The sequence below is a fragment of the Notamacropus eugenii genome, chromosome 3, assembly GCF_028372415.1.
Source record: "Notamacropus eugenii isolate mMacEug1 chromosome 3, mMacEug1.pri_v2, whole genome shotgun sequence".
Classification (NCBI taxonomy): Eukaryota; Metazoa; Chordata; class Mammalia; order Diprotodontia; family Macropodidae; genus Notamacropus; species Notamacropus eugenii.
The window spans coordinates 292831751-292857059 of record NC_092874.1 but is presented as its reverse complement, the minus strand read 5'-3'; the positions used below and the strand labels follow the sequence as shown (position 1 = coordinate 292857059).

Sequence of the window (25309 nt, the reverse complement as noted above, 5' to 3'; positions counted from 1 at the left end):
TTATTATTACTTTAATTATTAAAATTAAGACTATAACTGTAATTAATTTACATTTTTATAAAGAGCTCTTTGCTTCTTTACTTAAAGTATTTTATTGTGAAAATGGATCTAGGCACCTACATTTTCCCTAATATGGTCTGCTTCCTCCCCTCCCCCCCTTCCCTATTTTTATTTGTAGGTGAATAATGCAACAGCACGTGTAATGACCAATAAGAAGATGGTCACACCATATGCAAATGGTAAGAGTCTACAACTTGGCATATATTTCCTGGTTAAACAGGGGACCTTCTCATAAACTCCCAAATAGTTCTAAATCGTTGCTGGATTGGGAATGCTGTTGCTCTTTCCTTTTAGGATGTGACTGTACCTTTTGGTACTCACTGAGCTTTTTTCTTCAGTCTTTAAGATTAACCTGAACTGTCATTTGTGTGCCGTGGCCTTATGACCTCCCTTACTTAGATACCTTTTACGTATATAGGACAAGCAGACAAGCACGCTGATGTACAGTGAGCACTTATATTTCTAGTTGCTTTTTGTTCCCTCTGTGGGTAAAAGCATTTATCCCCTTTTTCCTTTCACTTGCCTGCTCTGTACACTCCTAGATGCTTACCAGACCTGACATTAACCTGGCAGTTAGTCGCACAGTGGATAAGGCACAGGGCCTAAAGTCAGGAAGGCTTGAGTTCAAATCCAGCCCCAGACACTTCCTAGCTGGGTGACTCTGGGCAAGTCACTTAACCCTGTTTGTCTCCGTTTCCTCAACTGTAAAATGAGGATAATAACAGCACTTATTTCGCAGGGTTGTTACGAGGGATTTGTTTATAAAGTACAGTTCCTAACACATACTAGGCACTATGTAAATGCTTATTCCCTTCTTCTGCCATCCCCCTCAGCACAGCAACTGCATAATACAGTGGTATTTTATGGTTAAACTGGGCTGTTATACCACTAGACCCCCATAGTTCCCCTCAGTAAGGTGTGACCCAGTGGGGACAATTATGGTCTTTCTTTCATGCACATTTTCTATGAAAAAAAATCAGCATTTCTATGGTAGCTAAGCAGCCTCTGTGCCATGTGTGTGGCATAGAAGAAAGGTTTGGATCAAAGAACTTGGATTGGAATTCTGACACCTCACAGTGAGACTCTGAGCAAGTCCGTGCCCATCTCTGGGTCTCAGTTTCCTAATCTGTAAAATGGGGTATGAGGGAGTTGGACTGGACCTCCCAAGATTATAGATTTAGAGCCCGGGGTGACCTTAATGGGAATTGACCCCTTAAAATGCTCTAACTTTTCCTGAGTTCAACAAGCATGGAGGTGGCCTGGGTCACCATCTTCCCCAGCTCCTGGCCTTACCCTAAAGGACTCTAATACTTCTGATATGTGTGGCTCCCTCTGAGCCTCTTCCTTCTTCAGTTTCTCAAACCCTTGACTCCTTTCAGCCGACCTAGACTCATACAGAGATGGTCATGCCCTGCATCTGACCATTCCTTACTGTGTCCCACATCCTTCATCAGAAACTCTCAGGAATCCTCCATCAGACCATAACTCATCATTGTATCTCTCCCTGTTCCTTGCCCCTTCTTCAGCTACTCTTTTCTGCCCTCATCAAGCCCTCCAGTCACTGCTCGACTAGAGTGGCCTTTATCCCTCCTCTCGTGGCACTTGTCCTCCCTTCCCAATCTTGACTCCCTCATTAAGCCCACTGCCCAAGATTCTGTGCTTAGCCTTCTTTTCCTCTATCTCTTTACATTCTCTCCCTTGGTGACCTCACTGACTCTTCCATGCAGATGACCCCAGATCTCTGTGTTCTGCCCCACAACTGTGTTTCACCTGGGGCTGCCTCAGAGAATCCCAACTCCCCTGTGTAAAGCAAAATGCGTCTTCTTTCCCACCAAGTCCACACCTCCAAGACAGAACCAGTTCTCTCAAAGCTGCCACCTTCCTCCCATCTCCCAGACTTGTTGAGTCAGCACGACCCTGAACCCCTCACTCTCCCTGTGTTGCCAGATCTTTGCCATTTCTGTCTCTGGCCCTTCTGCCCACACTCACAGCTCCACCTCATCTCTTCCCATAGAGATCGTCACAGTGGCCTGATTGGTCTGTCCTCCTCTTTGCTGCCAGGGCAATTTCCTTTAAGCGCAGATCTAACCAGGTTACTCTCCTTCTCAGTGAACTCCAGTGACCCCTTCTTGCCTCTGGGGTCCAATATGAATTCCCAGCTTTCCAGCCTTATTATACATCTCTTGTCTCCATACCTTTGGACCTGTTACCTCCCAAGGAATGTGCTCCTTCCTCACTGCCAGCCAGCATGTGAAATCTGGAAGCAGCGCTGCCATCACCTTTGACATTCCTTTCAGGAGCTCACGCCCCCTCTTCTTCCCTCCCTCCCTCACTACCTTGTATTGATCGTGTCTTTATTTATGATGTATGGGTACATGAGCATGCATAGACACGCCTGCAGTGCATGTACATATAGGTATGTGTTTATTGTGTGCCTATATGCATGTATGTGCATGCACTGTGCGCACACGCACACACACACGATGCCGCACAGAGTGAAAACTCCTTGGAGGCAGAGGTGCTTTGTTTTGTCTCATTTTATCCCCAGTACCAGCACATAGTATACATTTAATAAGTTTTTGTTGGTTGACCTTTACATTAGCTAGGGCAGGTGTTGCATTGTCATCCTTGAAGACCGCAATTACAGTTTATAGCTATTGGGTCCTTAATATCTGGAGCTTATTGGTCTGCTGGTAGCATTGAAGCAGTAAAAGCAGGGAGATGTAATCATTGCATCCATCCCAAGAGCTAATTGAGAAATTAGCCTTCCTGACCTTGACCTCAAAGCTATTTACCCAGCTCATCTCTTCTTCTCCCATCTGATTTAGAGGATCAATGTGGGGTGGGGGGTCATCTTCTAGATAGGCAATCCCAAATCAGCTAAGACCCTAGAAGTTTAAAAGACCTGTTCAACCCTTGAGGTCCAGACCATGTTTTTCACAGAATAAAACAGAGCATTGTTTCTCCATGTTAGTGACAATCAGACCTGATCCTGCAATCAAATCCTCTTCTCTTTAGGGTTTTTTTTAGTTGATCTGTCCTCTCACCTCTCTGCTTCTGGGGGAGTGAGAATGAATACAAAGGCAGGCAGGCCTATATTAGGCATTTAGTATGTGCACTCTATTAAGAGCTGCCAATACACATGAACATGTGGAAATTGAACTGAGAGTACCGCTGCTGCATGTATCCCACAGTGTATCTAACAGTGTTGGTGAGGGCCGTAAGACAGTTTGTGCCCACAAGGAACTTCTATTAGAATGACTCAGATAGCACATCCAGAGGAGAGCCATATTGGTCACGTAAGCCACGATGATTGTGAGTGGAAGCACATGGTGGTTCATAGCCTTAACCTTTCTAGGAATATTCATGTTGGGATGATCAAGGGGCCTGGTGACATGGTGAAGAGGAACAGCAAACAGTTTGGGCTGGAAATAATGGAAATTGTCGAAGTTTTTTAGCGTTGGAATTCCTAGTGATTTAGTATCCTTTTGCTGAACTTCCATCTTTATTATAAACATTCAGAATATGGAAGTTTCAGGCCTTTTAGTAAAGCTGAAACTTATTTTAAGCTAGCCTGCTTCTGGACGTAAGCACAGCAGTCTATTGAAAAGGGATCCACAAAGGAAATGCAATAGTTGGGATGCCTTTTTAAGTTAGAAATTTACACATGAGATTTCAAAGACTTATTTTAAGACAGTTCTTTTGGCAAGTCACTTACCTCTCCAGATTTCGGTTTCTTCATTTGTAAAATGGCAGTGTCTGCTCTAAAAAGGTTATTGTGCGGCTCAGATGAATGAATGAACAAGCATTCAACCACTTCGCTAAATGCTGGGGATACAAACAGAAAAAGCTGTCCCGGAGCTCCTGGTCAATTTAGAGGAGAACACTTGGAAGTTTGGCGGCAAGGCTGGTGGAAAGACCAGGCGCTCCTGAGGGCCCTTCTGTGGGGTAGGGAGCCAGGCCTGTGAGACTGCAGGAGAAACTGTACACACAGAACACACAGAATAAATGAGCTACAAGATAACCATGTATAGAAATGATTTTGTGCACTGCAAAGCTCTGTATACAAGTTAGGATTACTGTGGGAAGGAGGGATTTGGTAGTGGGCCTTATTACTTAGGGTTCTTCTGAGACCTCTCACTGCCCCACCCATCACTGGAAGCTCTGGAGGTTCTGTACCCTCAGCCATGAAGCAGCTGGCATCACAGTCCTTTGAAGCTGGCCAGCCTTAGTTTATGTTGTTCTCCTCCTCTCTGTCCCCCATTCTGTCTGTCTGCCTTTGCACAGCCCAGCTGTTTCCCATACCTGAAATGGGCCTTATGGACTTCTTGGAACATTGGGCATCCCTCAAGGCTCTATTCTGATGCACCTCCTCTAGGAAGTCTTTCCTGGTCTCTTGTTTCTTCCTCACATCATCTTGCACTTACTTGGGCACAAGGAGGATGTACATCCCAGTAATGTGCACATTGCTTCTCATCCATCCACTTTTGTTTGTCCCTGTCCTCTCAGAAAGTGTCCATAGGGGATCACTTGCTCCATTTCAGGGGCCATCATACAGTCTTCCTTTTGTCCTCTATGAATGGCCCACCTCCCTTTCTCATTCTCCTCTCTTTGTGGTAACTTCGGGGCTGCTTCTCCTGCCCAGCTAAGGGCCTTCCATGTTACCCTCGACAGGTAATGTACGCTTCATAAATGCTTCTCCAATTTAACCAACCCCAGTGCAGCCTCCACATTTTACAGATGAAGAAACTCTACTTCCAGGAGGTTCAGGGACATGGCCAAGATGTCATGGTGACTTAATAACAATGCCCTGTAGGGCTCATAGGACCATCACTTTAGAGGCATGGGACCCTTGGATGCTATCTCATTCAACCCCCCCCCCCCACACACACACACACACTTCCCAGAGGAGGAAGCTGAGGCCCAGGAAAGTTGAGGGACTTACCTAAGGTGACACAGGTAGCCCAGTGAAGGTCAGAGCTAGGACTCAAGCCTGCCTGGGCCCTTTGGCTCCTAGTGCTAGTGATTGATTCAGAGTGTATGTGTCTGTAAGTTCTCTGTAGACCCGTGTTAAGCACAATTATTGATTCTCAGTCATTGTTAAGGCTTAGACGTGGTGATCTCAGGGACTGGGACATTTGTGAGCTTTGTTATTAAAGCTGAGATGATGGTGATTAAAGCTAAGGGCCTGGTGACCAGAGCGCTGAAGGCATCTTTGGCTCTCTCTCCTTCCCTGTCACCATCTCTCCTGTCCTGTCTCGCTCCCACCCCACCATCAGGAAGCTCTTGGGCCCTTTCTTAGCCAGCCCTGCTCTACTTTTTCTTTCACAATTCCAAAATTTTCTTCCTGCACAGCTCCATTTCTGTTTCTCTCCTGCTCAAAAGCCTTCCATGACTATCACTGTAGAAGGGACAGAAGGAATACAAGTTTCTGAAACTGGCATTTGAGGCCCAACAGAATCTAGCTCAGGTGTTCCATGAATTTGTTAGGGTTCTTTAAAAATATTTTACTTTCGATAGAATTGGTTTCCTTTGTAGTCCTGCATATTTAATTTCATGTGTTTAAAAGCATCATTCTGAGCAAAGAGGGCCATAGACTTCTCCAGAGTGCTTGCCATAAGAAAGGTAGAGCTCCCCTGTGTAGCTCCAGCCAGCCTTTCCCATTATCTTGGTCTCTTCCTCTTCATGTTGCCCATCCTAACCTGTGCCACCTCCCATGCATTCACATGACTGAGCCTTGTTATCTAGAACATGGGCCTTCTCCCATCTCTCTCCCTGTCCAGATCCTTTTCCTTCCATGCCCAGCTTAGGTAATACATCTGTAATTGATCATTCCCTGACTCCCTCTTATTCTCTCCAAACCCACACTGAAAGTGAGCTCTTCATCCTAGACTTCTTCATTGTCGGTTGTTGGTATTAGTTGGCACCACCCTATTTTGCATCACACTTTTCTGTATGTGTCTAACTTTCCCATTAAAGTGTAAATTCACTGAAGACAGAGACTGTATTGACCTTTCAGAGAACTTGCATATGCTAGGCCTTCAGTAAATACTTATTGAATTGAATTGTCATGGATAGGAATCCGGAATCTGTCCAGCTAGAATGTGGAAAACTGGGAGAGGGATAAAAGGCACCTGTGGAAAATGGGGTGACTGGTTTGGTGGAGTCTCGTTTGCAGGGGATGACACCTTTGACAATGCCCTTACTGATGCAGTACACGTAAAGTCCTATGGTCTTTTCTTTCTTCCATTCCCTAAGTATCCATAGAATGCTTCTCATTTACTGCTTCCCATGGTGGGGACATGGGTGGTGAAGGCAGGCAGAGCTCCAGGCTGATAAGAAGGTGCTTGTCTTTCTTCCTTTCATGCCCACGAAGGCCCTTCTCTGGCTCACTCTGCCAGGAATGGCATCAAGAAGACACCTTGGTGGTCATTTAGCCTGTCATTGCTCCAAGGGCGAGACATGTGTCCATTGGCCTCGGTGGAAGGAGTCGCCCTTCCAGTATGGTCATAGATGTGTGTGAAAACAAACCACAGGAAGCCGGGAAAATTCCCAATGGGAGAGAATCAGTCAAGATGGCTGACCCAGGAACACAGGGCGCAGCAGGGACCTCCTTTCCCCATGTTCTGGGGTTCTTCTCAGTGCTCGCTGCCATCTGACTTACTGGAACCTTAGTCCCCTCATCATCACAGTTGTCCCGCCTTCCTTGCAAGTTCAGATGAGATGATGTGTGTACAGTGATTTATAAGCCTTACAATCTTTTTGGAGAAGGAGCTGGCCCGATGACTCCCGTCGTGACTGTCCTCTTTGCTGTTTCAGGTTGGAAGCTGAGCCCAGTGGTTGGAGCAGTCTATGGCCCTGAGTTATATGCAGGTAGGGCTCCCACTCTCCCTTTTTGCCCTTTGCCTGAGGTGGTGTTGGCCATTTCTAGGTGTGTTCCCTCTTTCTCATGTTTCTCGCCCTCTTTCTCCTTTGTTCTTTTAAACCCAAAGCAGCCTCCAGTTTTCAAGCAGACGTCTCGCTAGGCAATGATGCAGCAGTACCCCTGTCGGGAAGGGGGGGCATCAACACTTACATTCCGCTCATCAGTAAGTAGCCCCACCCCCTTCCACTGGCACAGAGCCCGCCAGTGAGGCGCCAGCAGCCAGAGGCCTCGGGACCAGATGGGAGAGGCTGGGAAGGATGAGCACGACTGCCGAGGAGTCTCAGAACCTTTCTCCTTGGTGTAGCTGGCCCCTGCCTTGGGCTGCAGTCCTTAGTGCCTCATGTTTGTTTCTTGTCCCACAGTGACTTTCTGGAGCTCTCAGCTTTCTCAGTTCTGTTGGAACTGAAATGTCATTTTGCCCTACGCCAACTTTCTGCCTCATTCAGTGTGACCAGACAGGCCATGGGCCATGAATGTCATATCTGTACATGTTTGCTGGAAGAAGATTAGCATCCCATAAACTGGCCCCTGCATGAATTTCTGCCTCTCAAAAGGGTAGATGAGTAGGGGTAGAAGAGGGCATCCTGCATCCTCCCCTTTTCTGGGTTTGAACTAACCATAAGGAGAGGAGATAAAGTTCCTGACCCCCTGTCTACCTCAGAGGGATGTTGTGAGAATTAATGAGAGGAAATACTCTCAGGCCACTTAGTTACACACAAAAAAGGGTTCTTTTGATGACAGCTTGTTACTGAGTATGTAACATGGTGGATGTCGACAAGGATCCTTTCAGGCAGTCAAAGAGCTCATGCTCATGCTAAGCATGGTTCCAAAGACCTCCCCAAATCCTCCCCTGGCATGCATGGTAACAGGGAGTTATCCTGCTTCTTGGCCTATAGTTCACTAGGGTGTGCTGGCCATGGCAGACCAGGGATGGAGATAACCATTTTTGATGCTTTTGGCATGGAAACATTTCATTTTTTTCCTGCCAGTCCTCTCTTTCCATCTCCTTAAGAGCCCCAGAATGGCACAAGAGATGACGTTTGTTCATGCTGTGGACCTTGCCCAGGCCCTCTTCCAGAATAGGCGGGTGTTCTCCTATTGAAGAGAAGCAGGGAGTTCTCTCATCTTTTTCCTTGCCTTTCCCTGCAGTTCCTGGCTTCCCTTACCCCACTGCAGCTACCACGGCAGCCGCATTCAGAGGAGCCCACCTAAGGGGCCGAGGGCGGACGGTGTATGGTGCAGTCCGAGCGGTACCTCCAACAGCCATCCCTGCCTATCCGGGGTAAGCACTGGCTTCCACAGTCACATGGATTCCCCCAGCAGGCAACTGGACATGAAGTGTAGCCCTCTTGCACAGTTCCTAACACAGTGCCTTGTACTTAGCAAAATGTGATTGGATGGTCTGAACCAGAATGTGACATCATCAGAACACAAACCTAAATTCACTGTCAACTGGTTATCGAAAACTTCATTTGGATAACCTTAAGCCATCTTGATGGCGGCTTGTGACAGTAGCCAGTGCTTTCTGGTATTTGCCAGCAGTGTGTTAGCATGGCGTTCACTGGGCATCACATGATTGTGGGATCACACTTCTGTCTGAAGCAAACAAAGGCTGCAGACCACGGCCATATCTGCCCTCTCCACTCTTTCTCCCACACTGTCTTGGGGCTGAGCCTGTCCCGCCATCCCCTTGGGTTGTGCTGCCGGCGTGGGAAGTGGCAGAGCCAGCTACCCACAATGGGTTTGCTTTCTCTGTAGGATACGGATAAAAAGAGGTTAATTCAAAGATCAACCAAGTCCATTTGAATGAAGGGAGAGGGAGAAGTAGGAGAAATTAAACTGCACCTGCCTTCTGAGTGGTGGTCAAATTTCTGATGTGGCTGAGCATCCTTCACCCTTTGATTTTTTTTTTTCTATGGAGGGTGTCTCATATGATGGAAGGACTCCCTAGCAACAAACAAATCCATTGTTGCAGAGCTGGGGGAAAGGAGTGAAGGCAGCAGGTTCTGTTTGGGTTGTTTCTTGATGCCAAATTTAAAAAGCCTGGCATTTTGGGTAGAGTGGGCTTTTTGTAAGCTACTTTACTCCAAGGCCTTTCTCTTTTGGATTCATGGATGCACCACTTAGGATACTCATCTTGTCCCCACCTTCCAGTTCCCATTAAGGAATTCACACAGTAGCCCAGGCACTTGTCTGCTGCCTGGCCAGAAGGACAGATGTCAAAGGGAATGGTCACCATTGTTGTCTCTCTTCTCCAAGCTAGAGCTTTACTTATTTGACAAATACTGGATGGGTCAGCAGAACCAGGAACAACAGTCAGAGGTCTTCCTCCTCTGTGGTAAAACCATCTCTTGGTGACAGTATTCATTGCCCCATGCTAGACAAGGCACGCGTGCGCCTGGATGGGGGCAGGTTAGCCGTCCAAGAGGAACTGTCACAGTCACTGAAATGACCAGGGTTCTGACACCATGCATTTCACTGTGTCTCTTTGCTACTGCTAACTTGATTCTTTATCTGTTGTTCTCTAACTCCTGGCTCTTGACATCCTCTCTTTCCAAAGAAGCTAACAAAATAGACATGACCTTTCACCAGGAAGCAGTCAGAGGAAACACAAGAAGTCTTTCCATGGTGCTGCTACCTAGAGAATCCATTTATGGGCTGTCTCTTTTGTCAGTCCAAGAGAGCCATCGTCATTGCATTTCCAAAGTGAAGCTGATCACATGGATCTTGCTAGGAACATTTTATTTTAGTAATCCTCCGAGTTCACTCTCTTAAATGGATAATTCATTTTTAGTCCATTAAATAGGTCGTTTCTATACATTGACAAAGGTTGAATGCCTGAGCTGACAGGTGTTAATCTTCTCTTACTGGGTGTTATCATTCTGTCCTATCCCACTGACCTGAGTGCTGGACATGAGACACCAATTTCATATTTCTCTTTTATGTAACAAGCTTCCAACAGTAAAAAGAAGACAGTGCCTAGATTTGTTTTCAGAACTGAATGACACTCATGGTGACTTCCCCAACAGAATACTGCAATCTTATCAGTTAGATTTCCCAGGAAATAGAGGCCATGTCAGTGTCATATACTTGCCATGGTTCAGGTTCCACCAACTTTCTCTGCAATAAGAAGTTTTTGGAGGCTTCCCTTAATCCCCTTCATAAAAACAGCCAGAGATGCTTATGTCCAGTCTGATTCCCTGGTATGCATTTTCTAGCCTTCTGCTTATAGGCTATCTGTCTATCCCCCAGAAATCAGTTTAGATTCATATTGCCTTGTCAGTTTAAACCCTGAACCGACTTTTGAACCTGAGAGATTGTAGACTAGCATGAAAGAGATGAGCAGATCCCCCAGAAGCTGAGAGCCTATTTAAGGGGCCTCAAGGCCAAAGACAGAAGCAGAAATCAGACACGTAGGGATTTGTGAAGCTTTCTCTCTCCTGTGACCCATGAGCCCCCCTCTTCTCTGCTTCCCTAGCAAAAACTCCGAGTTCTGGAACCCAAGCCATGCCAGGGAATAGAGCCCAGCCATGCCAGGGAATAGAGCCCGGACTGCTTGGCCCATTCTCCTTGAAGCGTCCAGGGCCAGTCCGCCCTGCTTCGCTCATCTCCACCTCTGTGCATGCAGGGGAGTATTCCTGCCTTCTCTAGCTTTATCTGGACGTTAGCATTGCTTATGTTCAAGGCACGAAGAAGAGAGCCCAGGCTTGGGTCTCCCTCCTCCTGGCCCAAGAGTGAGAGCCTTGGCAAGTCTCTGTGCACACACAACACCTTAAAAGGTTTGAATTTCACTTGTAAAACACAAGTCTCGTGTTGCCCAGAAACAAAACCAGCACAGTCCATCATTACGAGTCCCCAGGCTTGAAGCCTCACTACCACAGTCCCTGGCAAGCTGCCGCTGTCTCGGTCTATCTCAGGGTGCCTCCCAGCTTCACTCGCTGCTCTGTGTTTCTCTGAGCCCTGAGAAAGCCACGTAGCTAGAATGACCCTGCAGGCCTTCCTGTAGCTCCTTCCCCTTGGGATGCTCTTGTTACTAGCTGGGATCCCCACTGCACCTTTTGATTCTTGGACCTTGGACCAATCACCTTCACCTTTTTAGCTCATTACCTCTGCTTGTGAAAGCAATGCATTGTGGGTATTTTTGGTTGTGTTTTGTTTTGTTTTAATTACATCTCTCTGTTTACTTTGGTCAGAATTGATTGACTTGTTTTTCTGAGGTGTTGCACTGGTTCTTTAAAATGCTGAATAATAATACTCTGCATGCTTGTGTGATCAGCCAGATCTTATCGCATGTCTAATGTGCAGGGTAAAAGCAGGTGATGTATGGATATCAAAACTAGATATTTTTAGACGTAGCCATGAAAGTGAAAACAAAATATTAAATGTCATTCTTAACCTTGCTTTGCATACAAGTACAACCCTTTGGGGACTTTGGAGCTTGTTTTCCCCATATGAAAGAAGCCCTTTTCTTAAAGGCCTTTATTATTGTTCTGTTTTGTTCTTGGCAGCATTATATTTATTCAGAATATTTCAGAGTTATGTAAAAACGTTTCCATTTTACCATCTCTGTGATGGTGTTCCCCCTGGAGTCTGAGTCTTACTTTCCCCTCAGAACATTCAGGTTATTGTCCTCAGCTTTGTAGGCTTCCCTCCCTCCTTGCATGTCCCAGAGAACATTCTGAGCCACTCACTCATCCATGAGGGTGAGCCCATGAGGTTTTCCCCCCTTGTCCGAGCCCCAGAGCCCAGGGTGCAGATTCATACATCACCTGCCTGTGTACAGCGCATGTGCATGCTGCCGTCCTCAATAACCGGAACGTGTTTCTGTTCTTTTGTTTTTTTGGTCTTGTTTTTGTGTGGATTTTCTGCAGTGTGGTTTACCAGGACGGATTTTACGGTGCTGACCTCTATGTAAGTACACACACCGGGGCCTTTTCACCCCAACCCCTGACGAGCCAGCCTTTTTTTTTCTGTTGGTTTGGTTTGATTTTTTTGGAATATAATTTATTTACTTTGATTTTTCCTCTTCCTTGTGGACATAGACATCGATATTTATATAGTTAAGAATGCAAGCATGCTTCTCTGTCCCTGCGCTTGCCCCTGGGTGCAAGAAAGACCTGAGCCTTTGGGTTTCCTGATCATTGATTGACAGGGTCAGCTCACTGAACATTTTCTTCTCCCTTTCTCACGCACAGGCACTCTCTGAGAGATGATTAGCTAATTGGAAGCTTCTCTTACCTTCTCCTATGCAGTTTGTGTAGTATACCTACATAAATAACAGGACTGGTTCAGCCTTACTTCTGCTCTTCCTTTTCTGGTTCCTATTTCTTTCCTTTCTTTTCTGTTTCTCTCCCTCTTTAAGTAATTTCAGTCTTGATTTGTACAGTAGATGCTAAGGCCTTAGGCTTTTATGTTCCCCTAAGTTTAAGAGGAAAAGTTGTTACCCTGTTGAAGGAAAACTGGGAGAGTTACAATGAGTCAGAGTATCTTATAATACCATCAGTGCTATGTATTTAAGACTTTCAACTTGGACCTTGAACCAGGAAAGGCCAGACCTGCCTCTAGGTTGTCCCTTTCCTTTACAGTCCTTCAGAACAGGTGTAATAGTGGAACATTGAACGTGGCAGAACCAGCACCTCCTTCCTTGCAAACACTTGGTCACAAAGAGATGGTTCAGCCAAGAAGCGTCTTTTCTGGACATGTGTAATGTTTAGCCTTGGCTCTCACCTCATACATATCCTTTGTCCATAGGACTTCCTGGCCCATGCTCTTTGTGGATAAAATTGGAATCGTGGCGATGAGGTCATAATGGATCAAGGCAGGAAAAGTGCCCCCTTGGTGGTATATAGACTCCCTTAGGCCTTGGGGACTTTCCTGGATCCTTAGAGTCACCCAGGATTTACCATAGGAGATTACTCAGGAAGAACAACTTGGGCTTTTCTGGAAATCAGGATCCTTGTGTGAGGTGTCTTTGCCCAGCCCTTCAGAGGCACATGGGAGGTCACAAAGTGTGGTCTTGCTAAGAAGACTGGGAGATGGGCTTCAGTTGGATGCAGAAAAAAATGGCGAGAGTTGTCTCTGATAGTCGGTGCAACAGAATGGCCTTCCAAGACAGACACAACACACCTGGGTGCACAACAGACTTGCTCAAAGTTCATACTCTGCTGTATATTCTGTTTATCTCGGCACAGGAAGCAGGAAGAAATAGCTTTTTTTCTTCCTTTTCATTTCACAGTGAAACTTGAAGTTAGGGAAAACATACCCTTCCTTAAGCCAAGTCACTGAGTTTGCTGTGTATACATTTAAACAGGACTTCTTCCATTTTCCCACATATACATTCTCGTGAAACACCTTTGTTCCTAAATATAGTTCCCCAAAATTTGTCTTTGGAGGCAAATGTCTTACATTTGGATATTTAGATAAAATAGAAATAAATTTTATTTCCTCTTACATTTTTTTAACCTTCAGATTTTCTGTTTTCTACACACATTTGCTTAAATGCTATCCATTATTTGCTTAAAGTCCTTTAATCTCTCTAGACTTCAGTTTCCTCCTCTGTAAAATGAAGAGATTGGACTCATTGGCGTCTAAGGTCTCTTCTAACTCTGCAGATATGATCCTGCACACATTAGATTAACCCTGCGATGAGTCCTAACAGTACTGTCCTGGGACTAGATGATGCTGTTCCTTGAGCAGTGTCCCTGCCACTTGGTCCAGCAAGGCATTGCTGAGTCCCCATTAGAGCAGGGGTTCCTGGCTTTGCTTGTGTCCTGGACTCCTTAAATAGGTGATTTGGATAAACCAAGGCACCCTTTTCCAGGAGTGTTTTTCAGTGCATAAAGTAAATATGTAGGATTTCAAAGATGCCAAAAGTTTTTTATAGACAAGTTCAGAGCCTGGCTAAGAGCCTGTATGTGTAAAGATCCTAGAATGGGTTTGAACCCTGAGGAAGAAACAGCTAGTGGGCTCAAGTCCAGGAGGTCAGTAGGATACTGTGGCCTGCTGCACTGGATAGAAGAGCCAAGGGGTGCTTCCTCACCCCAAGGCCCCTGCCCTTGTCTCCCAAGCTGCAGGCTCCTCTGTGCGAGCTTGCCTTGGGGTCCTTCTGGCTGCCTGCCTGGAAGAGAGAATGAGTCAAGCCCCTCAGGGTCATAAAGGAGACCCAAGAGGCAGAAGAGGGGTTTGGGGGCAGGCCAGAGTCGTTTTGTCCTCAGGTGTTTCAATTTTCCTTTGTCATCAATTTAGTGCATGAGCTATGGACCTTCTTTTCCTTCTCCTTTTCTATCCTGGGACAGCCATCTCTGTGAACCGTCTTCTTCCTTTGAAAGGCCTAGCATTTCCTTCAGGAACCTTTCTCCTTTGGAGGCCAGTCGAGCTATTTGTGTCTGTGCTTTGTAAAGGCACTCCCTGGGGCAGGCCGGAGGGAGGTGGGCAGGCAGACAGGTAGGTTACCAACTCCTCTCCTTTGGGTCAGGAGGGCAGGAGCAGCCCCCCAATTCACACACGACTGGAACCACAGACTGCTCCAGAGACTCAGCTCTGTCTGTGAAAAGCATGCTTGCATCCAAAGAAAAGAAAAGGCTGGCTGGGCCCTTCGCGGCTGCTTGTATGATTGTTTCCTTCCACAGCTGTGTTTTTTTGAACTGCTCTCCCTGTGTTCTGTTATAGAATAGTCTTACAGGAACCAATCATTAGCGCTAAAATACCTCAGGTAGGAGTGCCAGTGTGACCTGCCAACCAATCAGATTGTGGATTGCAGTGGAAAAATTGAATTCTACTAACCATTCCAGCTCCACATTAGAGATGGGAACAGAGGCTTTTTTTGGACAGTGGAGACTTGTGAGCATGTGACCAAAGGTCCGCTGCCTCTGCACTGTGCAGAGCCATGTCTCGTCCACAAAACGGGCCTGCTTCTAGACCTGTCCTCTTGTCCTGACCCCAGGCAGCCAAAAGGCCCCCGCTCCCATCGCTGCCACCCTTTTTGTTCATCACTCACCTCTATCCATGGTGTTTTAGAGCCTGCCCTTTTATTTGATGTCTTAGCACATCAGACCAAAGTCCTGATTGTCCCCCTGCTAGGGAGGAGAGTGGGCATGGGAAGGCAGGGGAATGGCAAAAAGCAGACTCTGGGTCCTGAGCCCCTGAGATCAACATGCACAATGAGAAGCAGTGGGCATGTGGACTGTTTCTGCCCACAGTGGTCCAGACATGTAGCCCCACACCCCAGCTCAGCATTCTTCTTTCTCATGTCCCTCGGAAAGGACAGTAAGATTAGCATGTAATAATGAGCTAAAAGAAGATCTAGTCATAGCATAGGAAGCTAGAAATAGGAGAATCACTGACTTACAGAGTCCACTTAGCTTGTGGGTAGGCCATAAGACTCTGACGTGACAGGAAAGAATAACTTCAATTGCTGTAGCCCCATGGAGCAGAGAGTAGAAGAACTGATGTCCCGATTTTAAAGACAAGGCCACTGAGGCCTTCGAGAGGGGGAAATGATCACACTAGTCTTATGTCAGAGCCAGGATTCCAGCCCAGGTCTCCCCCAACTCAAGTCTAACACCCTTGGGTGTTTTTGATGAGTTCATCTTCTCATGCATGATCCTAGAAATAAGCAGCGTCATAGCCAATCCCTTCTCTAAGATGATTTATTTGGGTTTTGATGGAACAGCCCACACCGAACTCGATATCTTGGTGTCTCTGGTTTGGGAGAACTTTTTGGACTTCCCTTAACAACTGCCCTGTCCATTCTGAAAAAAATCAATATTTGACCCCATAATCCTGGCACCAACCCCAAAAGCCCTTTGCGCATGTTTAGCTTGTAAGAGAAGCACACAGTCAAGTGACTCCCAGCCCCCCAGGATGTGGGAGCACATCTTTCCTGAGCTCCTTTCTTGTTTCCCCTTCTCCCCCATCCCCCTGACCTCCCAGTATAGCCTAGACTTCATTTGCAAGACCACCTTTTGCTTGTAGGCCTCCAAACAGCAACACTTTCCCCAGGGCTCTCACTGCAGGGAGAAGGAGGGGAAGGTGTCTTGGCACCACATCCTTCCCAAAGTCCTATTTCCCTGCAGACCTGAAAGCAAATGAAAAGTTCATTTAAAGATTGGGTAAAACCAGAAGCAAGGGAGAGCAGACCAGATGGGATGGGCCCAATGAGGGATAGTCAGGTACAGATTATATTGGGAAGGTGCCACTTTGGTGAAAATTGAGCCTTTTATATGGTGTTCACCCTGGCTCAGATCTAACTCTAACATTGGACTGCAAGGGACATTTAGCAGTGACTCAGGAATCAACAGTCATTAGGTAGAGAGGAAACAGAAGATGTGATCTATATTCCCAACCTCAAAGGTCTTTATAGCTAGGAACTCTGAGAGTAGCAATTCAGGCTCACAGGATGAAGAGCTAAGAGGAGCCTTACAAATGATGTTGTCCATCTTCCTCATTTGACATATGAGGAAACTGAGGGTCACAGGGGTAGTGACAGAACTCTTTCTACACAGCTACCATACTTCTCTTCTTCCCTCTGGCAAAGTCTAGGGTGTGAAGGAGAGAGACATAGGAGGAGTTTGGGGCCACATCTGAATGTTACTTGTAGGAGGGCACGGTGGGACAAGCACAGAAGTTAGTGTAGAATAATAAGCTTGTTGTATTTACCAAATGGGGTCAGGAAGGAGCTGTGGGCAGGTGTTGCAGGGGTCACAGTTACCTGGGAGTCCTACAGGACAGCAACCCACAAGTGTCAGAGAGAAGAGGGTCGGGCCAAGGGAACAGTGCAAGGGCATTGGGTTGGCTTACAAATGGAATAGCCATAGGCATGCAGGAAGAAAGTCGAAGGATTGAGAAAGTTATCTCTTTTTAGGAGGCAGTTTTTCTTTGGCTTGAGCCGATCCCAGAGTTCCCCGAAGCTGTGCACATGTTCCACCCCACTGGAAACTTGATTGGGCCATGCTAATTCCCACTCTTTGTTTTATTTCAAATCATACACAGATAGACTCTGCAAACAGCTTCAGATCGGACAGGTCTGATTGTGTGTAAATACATATGTCCTTTTTAATTTTTATTAATGGTTGCTTCATTTTTGCATCAGTGCATGGTTCAAAGCAATACACATCAGCTATTTCATGACTCCATATATCCAATGGATTATTTCTCCTCTTTTTGTTTGTTTGTTCGTGCAGTCAGCTGAAGACATGTTAGCACCTCACTCTGAATCTCTCAGTGGAGTCTCTGTTCCCTTCTCTGATATAACAGATGGGTTATTGCTTGTTATAATTATTAACCTTGTGGTGTGGGACCAGGGGCTAGGGCGGGCAGGACTTCCTCTTCTCCTTGGGCTGGGGAGGGGCCAGTTGTTAGGGGATGGAATGTTAACTCAAGTGGTGACTGACTGTCTCCGTAATACCAGGTCGTTGTGGCTGCACGCTCTAGTAATCGAGGCTGTGACTTCACCAAGCTTGTGGTAGCGCCTAGGGCAAACGGCTGTCCCAAGAGAATGCTGGGATAGATAGTCTAGCCAATACAGTCTGAACGTGGTGATTTTGCTGGTTGTTTTAGCTCCAGATGTCAGCATGCTTAGTTCTTAATGTGATTAATAAACGTGGTGCCATATTCCCTTCCACGCCTGAACCCAGTCTTTACCCCTCTTCCTTTTGAAGATAAACTTCAGTTAAGAGATGATGACAAGAAGCTTTTTGTCTCAAACTGCATTTTGTTCTCATGTTCCATAAAAACCATAATATTTGCTCATTATAACTTGCTAGTGAATGTTTGGAGAAACAGTCATCCCTGCCTTTTCAGACCTGAAGTCCTCACAGGAGGCCCAGGGAGAATGAGTCTGAATCTGCTCTCTGTCACCATCGTGCCCGATTCACAGTATAATTCAAAAAGCAGGGCAGCAGACATAATTTGTCCTTCCCATTTCCCCAGTTCCAGGATGTCCCTTTTTCCTAGCATTTTGGGAATCCATGGTGAATGATAAAATCGTCTAACTGAGTGATTGCCTCCAGGGCCAGTGGGAGCTTGGACTCATGGTGGACCTCTGGGGATTCAGTCCATTTTCACCAGGATGATAGAGCTCAGCCCCAGGCACTGTCAGATGGTTGTCAACTTTGGGGAACCTCATCCACAAGTTTGAGATTGCTGTGATAGAACCCTTTCTTGAAAGTTTATTATTTACCAATGTGTCCACATTTCTTCTACAGAGCATAAAATTAACTTAGAGTGTCACCTCTGTTCCTGCTGAATATAGACTTTAAACATCTCCCTGACTCCTTATGTTTGCAAGGAGACAAGTGTGTCCCTCACAAAAGCCGTGTTCAAAGCTTCTTTTATGATCAATGAAATGGTTGCCATCTCCTCCCTCTTCCTTCCCCTGTTTCTATCTCTCTCCTCTTACTCACTCTCTCTCTCCCTCTCTCATTCTCTCTCCCTCTCTTTCTCTCCCTCTCTCTGTCTTTCTCTCTTTCTCCCTCTCTCTCTCTCTCTGTGTGTGTCTTTCTCTCCCTATCTCTTTCCTCTTACTCTCTCTCTCTCTCCCTCTGTATCTCTTTCTCTCTCCCTTTCTCTCCCTTTCTCTCCGTCACTCTCCATCTCTCCCTCTCCCTCTCTCTCTCCCTCTCCTCTCTCTCTCCCTTTCCCTCTCTCTTTCTCCCCCTCTCTCTCCCTTCTCTCTCTCCCTCCCTCCCTCTCTTCTTACTCTCTGTCCTCTTATTCTCTCTCCTTTCTCTCTCTTTGTCTCTCCTCTCCCTCTCTCTCTCTCTCTCTGTCTCTCTCTCCCTCTCTCCCCCTCTCTCCCTCTCCTCTTACTCTCTCTCTCCCTCTCTCTCCTCTTATTCTCTCACTCTTTCTTTGTCTCTCTCCCTCTCTCCTCCCTCGCTCCCTCTCTCTCTCTCTGTCTCCCTCTCTCTCTCTCTGTCTCCCTCTTTCTGTCTCTGTCTCCCTCTTTCTGTCTCTCTCTCTCCCTCTCTCTCTTCATCTCTCTCTCTCTCTTTCTCTATCTTTCTCTCTTCCTCTCTTCTTACTCTCTCTCCCTCTCTCTCACACACACATACACACACACACACGCATACACACACACGTCTGACACCTCCCTTCTGTGCATCTCAGTTTCCCTATGGAGAAGTTTTACTTCTCACCAAGATCTCTCTCCCCAAATCTGGAACAAAGACAAGGAGCTAACTCTTCCACAAATGGACTTTGTTCACTTAAGGAGTCGCTGCTGCCAGAAAAGTACCAAGAGGGGCAAAAACAGGCCTAGAGCGAAACTGGCTTTTCTGCTAAAAGAAAAACATGGGAACGAATGCAGCTTGAAACGTCTCCTTTCCTTGGTGTGTGTGCGTGTGTGAGTGTGTCTGGATCTGCCCCTTTGCCAGGAGAGGTCTCTGTAAAGTCAGTTCTTTTCTTCCCTTTAGGGTGGATACGCAGCCTACAGATATGCACAACCTGCTACCGCGACAGCAGCCACCGCCGCTGCCGCTGCTGCAGCCGCTTACAGCGACGGGTACGTAGGGAAAGCTAGAGCCGGCGCCTCCAAGGTGGTGCTGAGAGCACCTGGCTTTCCATCCAGAACCAGGACCCAGGCTTTCCCCGTCTGCCATGCCCTGGGTCCAGCCTCCTTCCTTTCTTCCCCCAAATCCATGTCTCGTTGCCAGGATCCTGGTGTTTTCTGAAACACATATAATGTGGGAAGCATGGGCAGCATCCTGCTGGCCAGGACCTCAGGCCATGGCGCTCTCCTATGTAGACAGCCCAAACCCGCTCCTCATGTCCTCGACCCCGATCTCTCTCACTTTGTAAAGGCACTGATTGTCTTTCTCTTCCTCAGCTATGGCAGGGTTTATACAGCAGACCCCTACCATGCCCTTGCCCCTGCCGCTAGCTACGGAGTTGGCGCTGTGGTAAGTAGGTTTTTCTTTTGGATTTTTCCCTTCTTCCTCTCTTTTACAGTTTGCAAAAGGTCCAGGGTGGTAAAAGACTCAGTGGGTAATAAGAACAGCCTTTACTTCCTTCCCAGGCAGAGTATTGAAACTGTTCCTCCTGCTTGCCCCTCTGTGTCTGTGCGGGAGGTGAGCCCAGTGGGCCGTGTAAATGCAGCAGGAGGAGAGGAGGACGGTCTCTGTGTCTAGAAAGGTACACCATTGCAAGGAAGGAAAAAAGGAAACCTGTTGTGTATATCTGTCTGTATGGTATTCCTATTGTTGTTTGTGTGATCTGGACCCTCTGTGCTCCTTGGGGAGAGCTCATGCCCACTAGGAGATTATCACAAAGGACTCCCCCAGGGTTGAGGGGCTTTCTGAGTCAGGATGAATAATGTCCAAGGCCCAGGGCTAAGCTGTGGGAGAGTGCTTCCTCCTGTAACAGAACATGTGACCAAAATAAACTGGGGGCTTCTTGGAAGGCAGTTAGCAGAAATTGATGGGTTTGTTTTTATAGAAAGGCAATGGGTTTCCTAGAGAGTGGAAATAAAGAGCTGCCTGCAGAGCTCCTCATGACATGGAGCTGACCCTAGGTGCTTTGGCACATCCTAGAAACCTGGTAAGACCCTGAATACCTGAACTCTCATCACCAAAAATGTGGGAGCAGTTCCTGCATCTATGAGGTTGAGGTCCTGGTGAGATATCTAAAATGAAACAAGTCTGAAGAGCAAAGTGGAGGGCTTTCCTCCTTTCTTGGGAGCCTGAGAGTCCTGCAGGCTAAGGAACCTGGGTTTTGTCCACTTCTGTCCACTTCTATTTTAGGTTACCAGAGGTGCATGAGAGGATCTGAAAACTATCTGTTGAGAGGAGAGGACCTTGCTAGGGTCTCAGCCCATCCAGCCAAGGGTGATGGTCAGGCTTAATGCAGTGTCAGGAGCTTCCTGAACCCTGCCTGAATTCATGGGCCCACCTAAGATACATTTCCTAAAGTGTTTGATTCAGGGGAATCAGGGGAATAAAGGGTGAGAGAAGGTCCCAGGGATGGACATGTAGAGGAGCCAGCACCAGTTCTGAAGCAGGTCTGAAAGGACCTGACTTGATGGCATTAATTGAGACATGGCCTGAGGCAGGAAGGTGTACATGCTACCTACCAAAGTACGTTGTAAATGCCAGCTGTGAATATGGGCATCTCAGGAATAGAGGGGAGGGAGGGTTGTGTGCCCAGCCAAGAGAAAGAGACTTGGGTCCCTGGCAGGTTATGGACAGTTGTAGGTCTTGACCTATGCCCCTCAGAGGACCTCTCCCACTTTAACCTGTGTATATAGTTAATGCCCCAGATCTTCCCAGAAGTGAACAGGTGCCTTATCTCTTTCCCACTTATCCCTTGAGAACATCAACTCAGCACTGAGTTTACTGGACTTCGATTTCAGCATCACAGAGTAAGGCTTCCTGACCTGGTCAGAAGTGGCCAGGTGGGATCTGCTGACTTTGGGGTCTGTAGAAAGCCACGTTGTCTCCTGAGGCCCCCTCTCAGCTATCTTTTTTTCTGTCTCCCTTTCATTTCCACAGGCGAGTTTATACCGAGGTGGCTACAGCCGATTTGCCCCCTACTGAAGTGACGTGAGCCCACAGACGGGACAGCCCCCATTCATGAGGCCTGGCTATTGCAATATGTACTCCTAGAGGAACTCTATAGCAAGATGGAGAGGAAAAACAAAAAAAACAAAAACACACAAAAAACACAAAAAAAGAAAAAATACTTTTTTATACCTCACTATGTTCTTTGAATATGTATTTTTTCCTTTAAATTTCTGCCTTTAATTCTTTTGTTCCAAAGATTGTGCATTTTTCTTTTTTTTTTTAACTGTGGTAAAAAAAAAAAAAACGATGCATTTCCATGTCTGTATGTCCGTGCGTAGCTTATTCTGCCAGTCACGGAAGAGGCAGTTAATGAGGAAGGAAAGACTTTAGAAAGTGACCCATTCAGTGAATGAAACGTGAACAGGCAGGATTACCGAAATGAGTCTGGCATAGCCAGCGCACCATTGTGGGACTGGCCAACGGGGAAAGAGGCTCTTTTCCCTCCTCTCCCCAACTCTTAACCTTTTGTGATTCTGGTCTTTGGTGGACAATCCTGATGAACTGTGGCTGGAATGCACACACTGAGGAGGTGGTGGGGAGTGGAGTAGCAGAGATGCTTTCCTCTCTCCTTTCTCCTTCTCCTATTTCTCCATTCAGTGCCGATATCCATCCAATGATAACCATTATTGAGAACGCACAGACGAGGCTGATTGGCACCGAGGTCACCAAACCTGCCCTAGGCTGTGGGTAATTTTTTTAAAAGCCTTCATTAGGAAACAGGTCTTAGAATGAACTCTGGAGTGTGGAAACTGTTCTTTTTCTCTTTCCTTTCCTGTCATCCTGGCAGTGTTGCTTGGCTTATTCCGCTTTGTACTTTTGCCTCAGTTCAGTTCATCCATCTCTTTCTCTTAAACCCTTGCTTCCATATTCACCAGTACCAAGAATTTAGGGCCCAGGGACAAAGGACTAGGCCTTGGCCTCTGTGTATTTAGATCCAGGAATATGAGGTTTAGTGGTCATTTTGTGACTGCCTTCCAAAGGGGGCTCAGAGGGAAGATGGAGAAGAAAAGGACAGCAAGATTGCTCTGATTGATGACTCATTCAGAGAGAATCCTGCACTGCCACCCTTGCCACCTCTTCTATTAAGTTAGGAAAGTGGTGTGTTGGAAAAGATGAAGCACCAGATGTCACGGGCCAACAAAACCTTCCCTGGAGCCCCCTCGGGTAACTAGGGCCTGTGAAGGGCAGGCCGGGGCACTTTGTGTAAGTTCTAAAGCCATAGGAATTTCCATCTTCCAGAGCCTTTAGGAGTGTGTCACTTGAATCCACAGTCTCAAGTCTTGGTGGTCATCCCCCCAGCCTTTCAGTATCCCCAAAGACACAGAACTGGTGAGCATTAACACTACAGGATGTCCACATTGGCCCCCAAAGTTTTTTCCTTCCTTCCAGTGGAGAAGAAGGACTTTTTAAGAGCAGGGATCTTGCATGTCACCAGGAAGAGAAGTCCAATGACCATTGGCAGCAAGGTGTTGTCTGGATATCTGGTCTCAGCTGGACAAATTAGACCCATCAGATGAGAGACAGTTTCCCTTCCAGCTGTTAGCTAAGTGCTCTGCAGCATTCTCAAGCTATAAGGCATTAGTGAAATAGGAAAGATCATGGTCTGTCACATGGCTCCTGACCCTTCCCCTAGTGGTACTAGTGGTTCCCAAGAGGAAGGCCACACAAGAGAGTGGTTCAGAGGTGGAGTTTCTCAGTTTGTGTTTTGGCCCTTGCTACCACACAGGCTGTTAGCTAACCATGTCCCTGAAGTCAGATGAGACTGCTGTGGGGCCAGGCACCCTTAGTGGGCACAGTTATCTGGCTGGTCCTCTGGCCATCCAAAGCACATCACGGGCCTTGGTTCTGCTTCGAACTCTTCTCCCTCCTCAGTCCTTCCTAGGAGAAGGGCAGCCAGGGACATGCAGAACATGGGAGAGGCCTAAGGACTGTTCCTAATTCTTTGCAGGAAGAGATAGAGCTACGGGTCACCAAACTGCCAGTCCATTGGCCACTTTCTTTTTTTAGGTTGGTTTGTTTGTTGTTGGGGGTTATTTTTCCCAAGCCAAAGTTTGGTTTGCTCTTAAGATGATTTTTGTTTTGTGTATATAAATCTTTTAGTTAGACTGAAAATTGGGAGGGGGGACAGGGGCTTTCACGAACTCTAGAAAATGGGGAAGTGGGTTTTGTTTTACTTCTTTTGACTTTTATTTTTTTGAAGGGGAGCATTTACTGATGAAAGCAGATGTCTGAGAGCAATCCAATATCATGTTTGATTCAATGTCATTTCCACAAAATGCCCTTTGGAGCTGAGACTAGACCAAGATCCCAAATACTCCAGCAGCAGCAGTAGCAGCAGCCTCAGAGGGCAGGGTATAGAGACTCCTCCCCTGCATCTCCTTACTGGAAGAGAAGGGCCATGATAGGAAAAGTAGAGAACCCTTTCCCAGGGACAGCAGTTTGAGCCACCATTCTCCTCTCTGCCTTTCAGTTCAGCTGGTTCTGGCTGTAGGCTTCAGCAGGCCAGGCTCTGTCTCTCATGGGTTCATGTTGTAATCAGATGGCCCTCTGAGCAACTCTTTCTGCCCACTTTCCAAGAAGAACCTGGCTGAGCTCATCTCCCTGTGCTCACCTTACTCAATTTGTTCTAGTGGAGGCTGAGAACTGAGGCCCTGCCTCCCCCTAGGGCAGCTGGGCTTCACTTGCAGCTACCTTCTCCACTTGAGAGAGGCAGGGGTCCAGCTCTGGCCCTGGGGTTTCAAGAGGCAGGTTCCTCGAATACTCAGGAGGATCCTCTTTCTTCTTCTCATTTGATTTTTTTAAAAAGGACATCAGAGAAGGATGAGGGTTGGAATCCTTGCTCAGCTGGTAATCCCCAAATCCTTCCTTGTGGATTTGCTCTACCTGAGTAAGTGACAGCCTCCCTCAATTGCTCTTGGTCCAGTCTCTGTAAGTTAAGCCTCCCTCCACTGTTTCCTCTGGCAGCTGGATGATTACATAGGGTTCCTCTAATGAAACCCATGTCTGTTCCTCCCTCCTTCCTTCCTTCCTTCCCTCTCTGCTCCTGGTCCTTCCCAAACTCCCTGTGGGGACATTGGACCATTCGGATTTGCCTAGGTTTGTCACATGGCATCTGGCCTTCTTGAAGGTTATTATGGTTGCAGAATACGAAAGGAAAAGCATTGTATTCTAGCCAGCAAACAACTGCTAGACCAGTTGAGCCAACCTTTGGGGGTTCAGTTCTTGAGACAAGCAGCACCTGAGCTGAGATCTTTGGGAGGGGAAGGTCAGCAGCAGTGTTGTCTTCTAGCCTCTTCCCTCTGGGGTCTGCTCTTCTCAAAGAGTCAAAGTTCATTCGGGACATCCTATTCCTTATTAGTTGTACTAAGCAGCCTCTGAAAGCAAGGGGCATAAAAATGGGGCTTGGAACATAGAATTCCCCAGAATATGCAAATAGGGCATAATAGATTCCCCTTCCCTCTGCCCAGGGTAAAGAGGCTGGTGGGAGACAGTCTGGGAAGCCCCAGGGGTCCAGGAAGGGAGGAGGCTGGGGGTAGGAGGGGGTGGGGAGGAAGGAGCCTCCAGAACCCTCCCCTTTTGCCAGGCCTAGCTCCAAAAAGGGGGAGCTGGGCTGCTAGCTGCCTTGGGCAGCCCTCTAGCTCAGAGCCCTTTGAAGATGGAATTTTCCCCCTGGATGCTGGAGGAAAGGAAGTTGGGAGGGAAGGGGCGGGTGGGGGTTGGGTGGTGGTGGTTTTAAAGCGTATGTTACCTGTTTGCACTGTTTTAA

At 47.0% G+C, this 25309-nt stretch overlaps 1 protein-coding gene across 34 annotated transcripts in view; it reads left to right on the top strand.

Moving 5' to 3' along the window:
• RBFOX2 (RNA binding fox-1 homolog 2) overlaps positions 1–21800 on the top strand; it is a 313475-nt gene extending 291675 nt beyond the window's left edge. For 9 of the 34 annotated variants that reach the window (XM_072655889.1, XM_072655898.1, XM_072655902.1 and 6 more), the window contains 9 exons: positions 179–239; positions 6880–6933; positions 7053–7148; positions 8135–8267; positions 11857–11896; positions 16976–17007; positions 19399–19487; positions 19812–19884; positions 21472–21800. In XM_072655889.1, coding sequence (XP_072511990.1) covers positions 179–239; positions 6880–6933; positions 7053–7148; positions 8135–8267; positions 11857–11896; positions 16976–17007; positions 19399–19487; positions 19812–19884; positions 21472–21526 — 633 coding nt within the window. In that variant the 3' untranslated portion in view covers positions 21527–21800. Of the gene's footprint in view, positions 1–178; positions 240–6879; positions 6934–7052; positions 7149–8134; positions 8268–11856; positions 11897–14653; positions 14697–16975; positions 17008–19398; positions 19488–19811; positions 19885–21471 lie in introns of all 34 variants that reach the window. The other 25 variants (XM_072655905.1, XM_072655890.1, XM_072655904.1 and 22 more) reach the window with 8 other exon arrangements.
• Positions 21801–25309: the final 3509 nt, after the last annotated feature.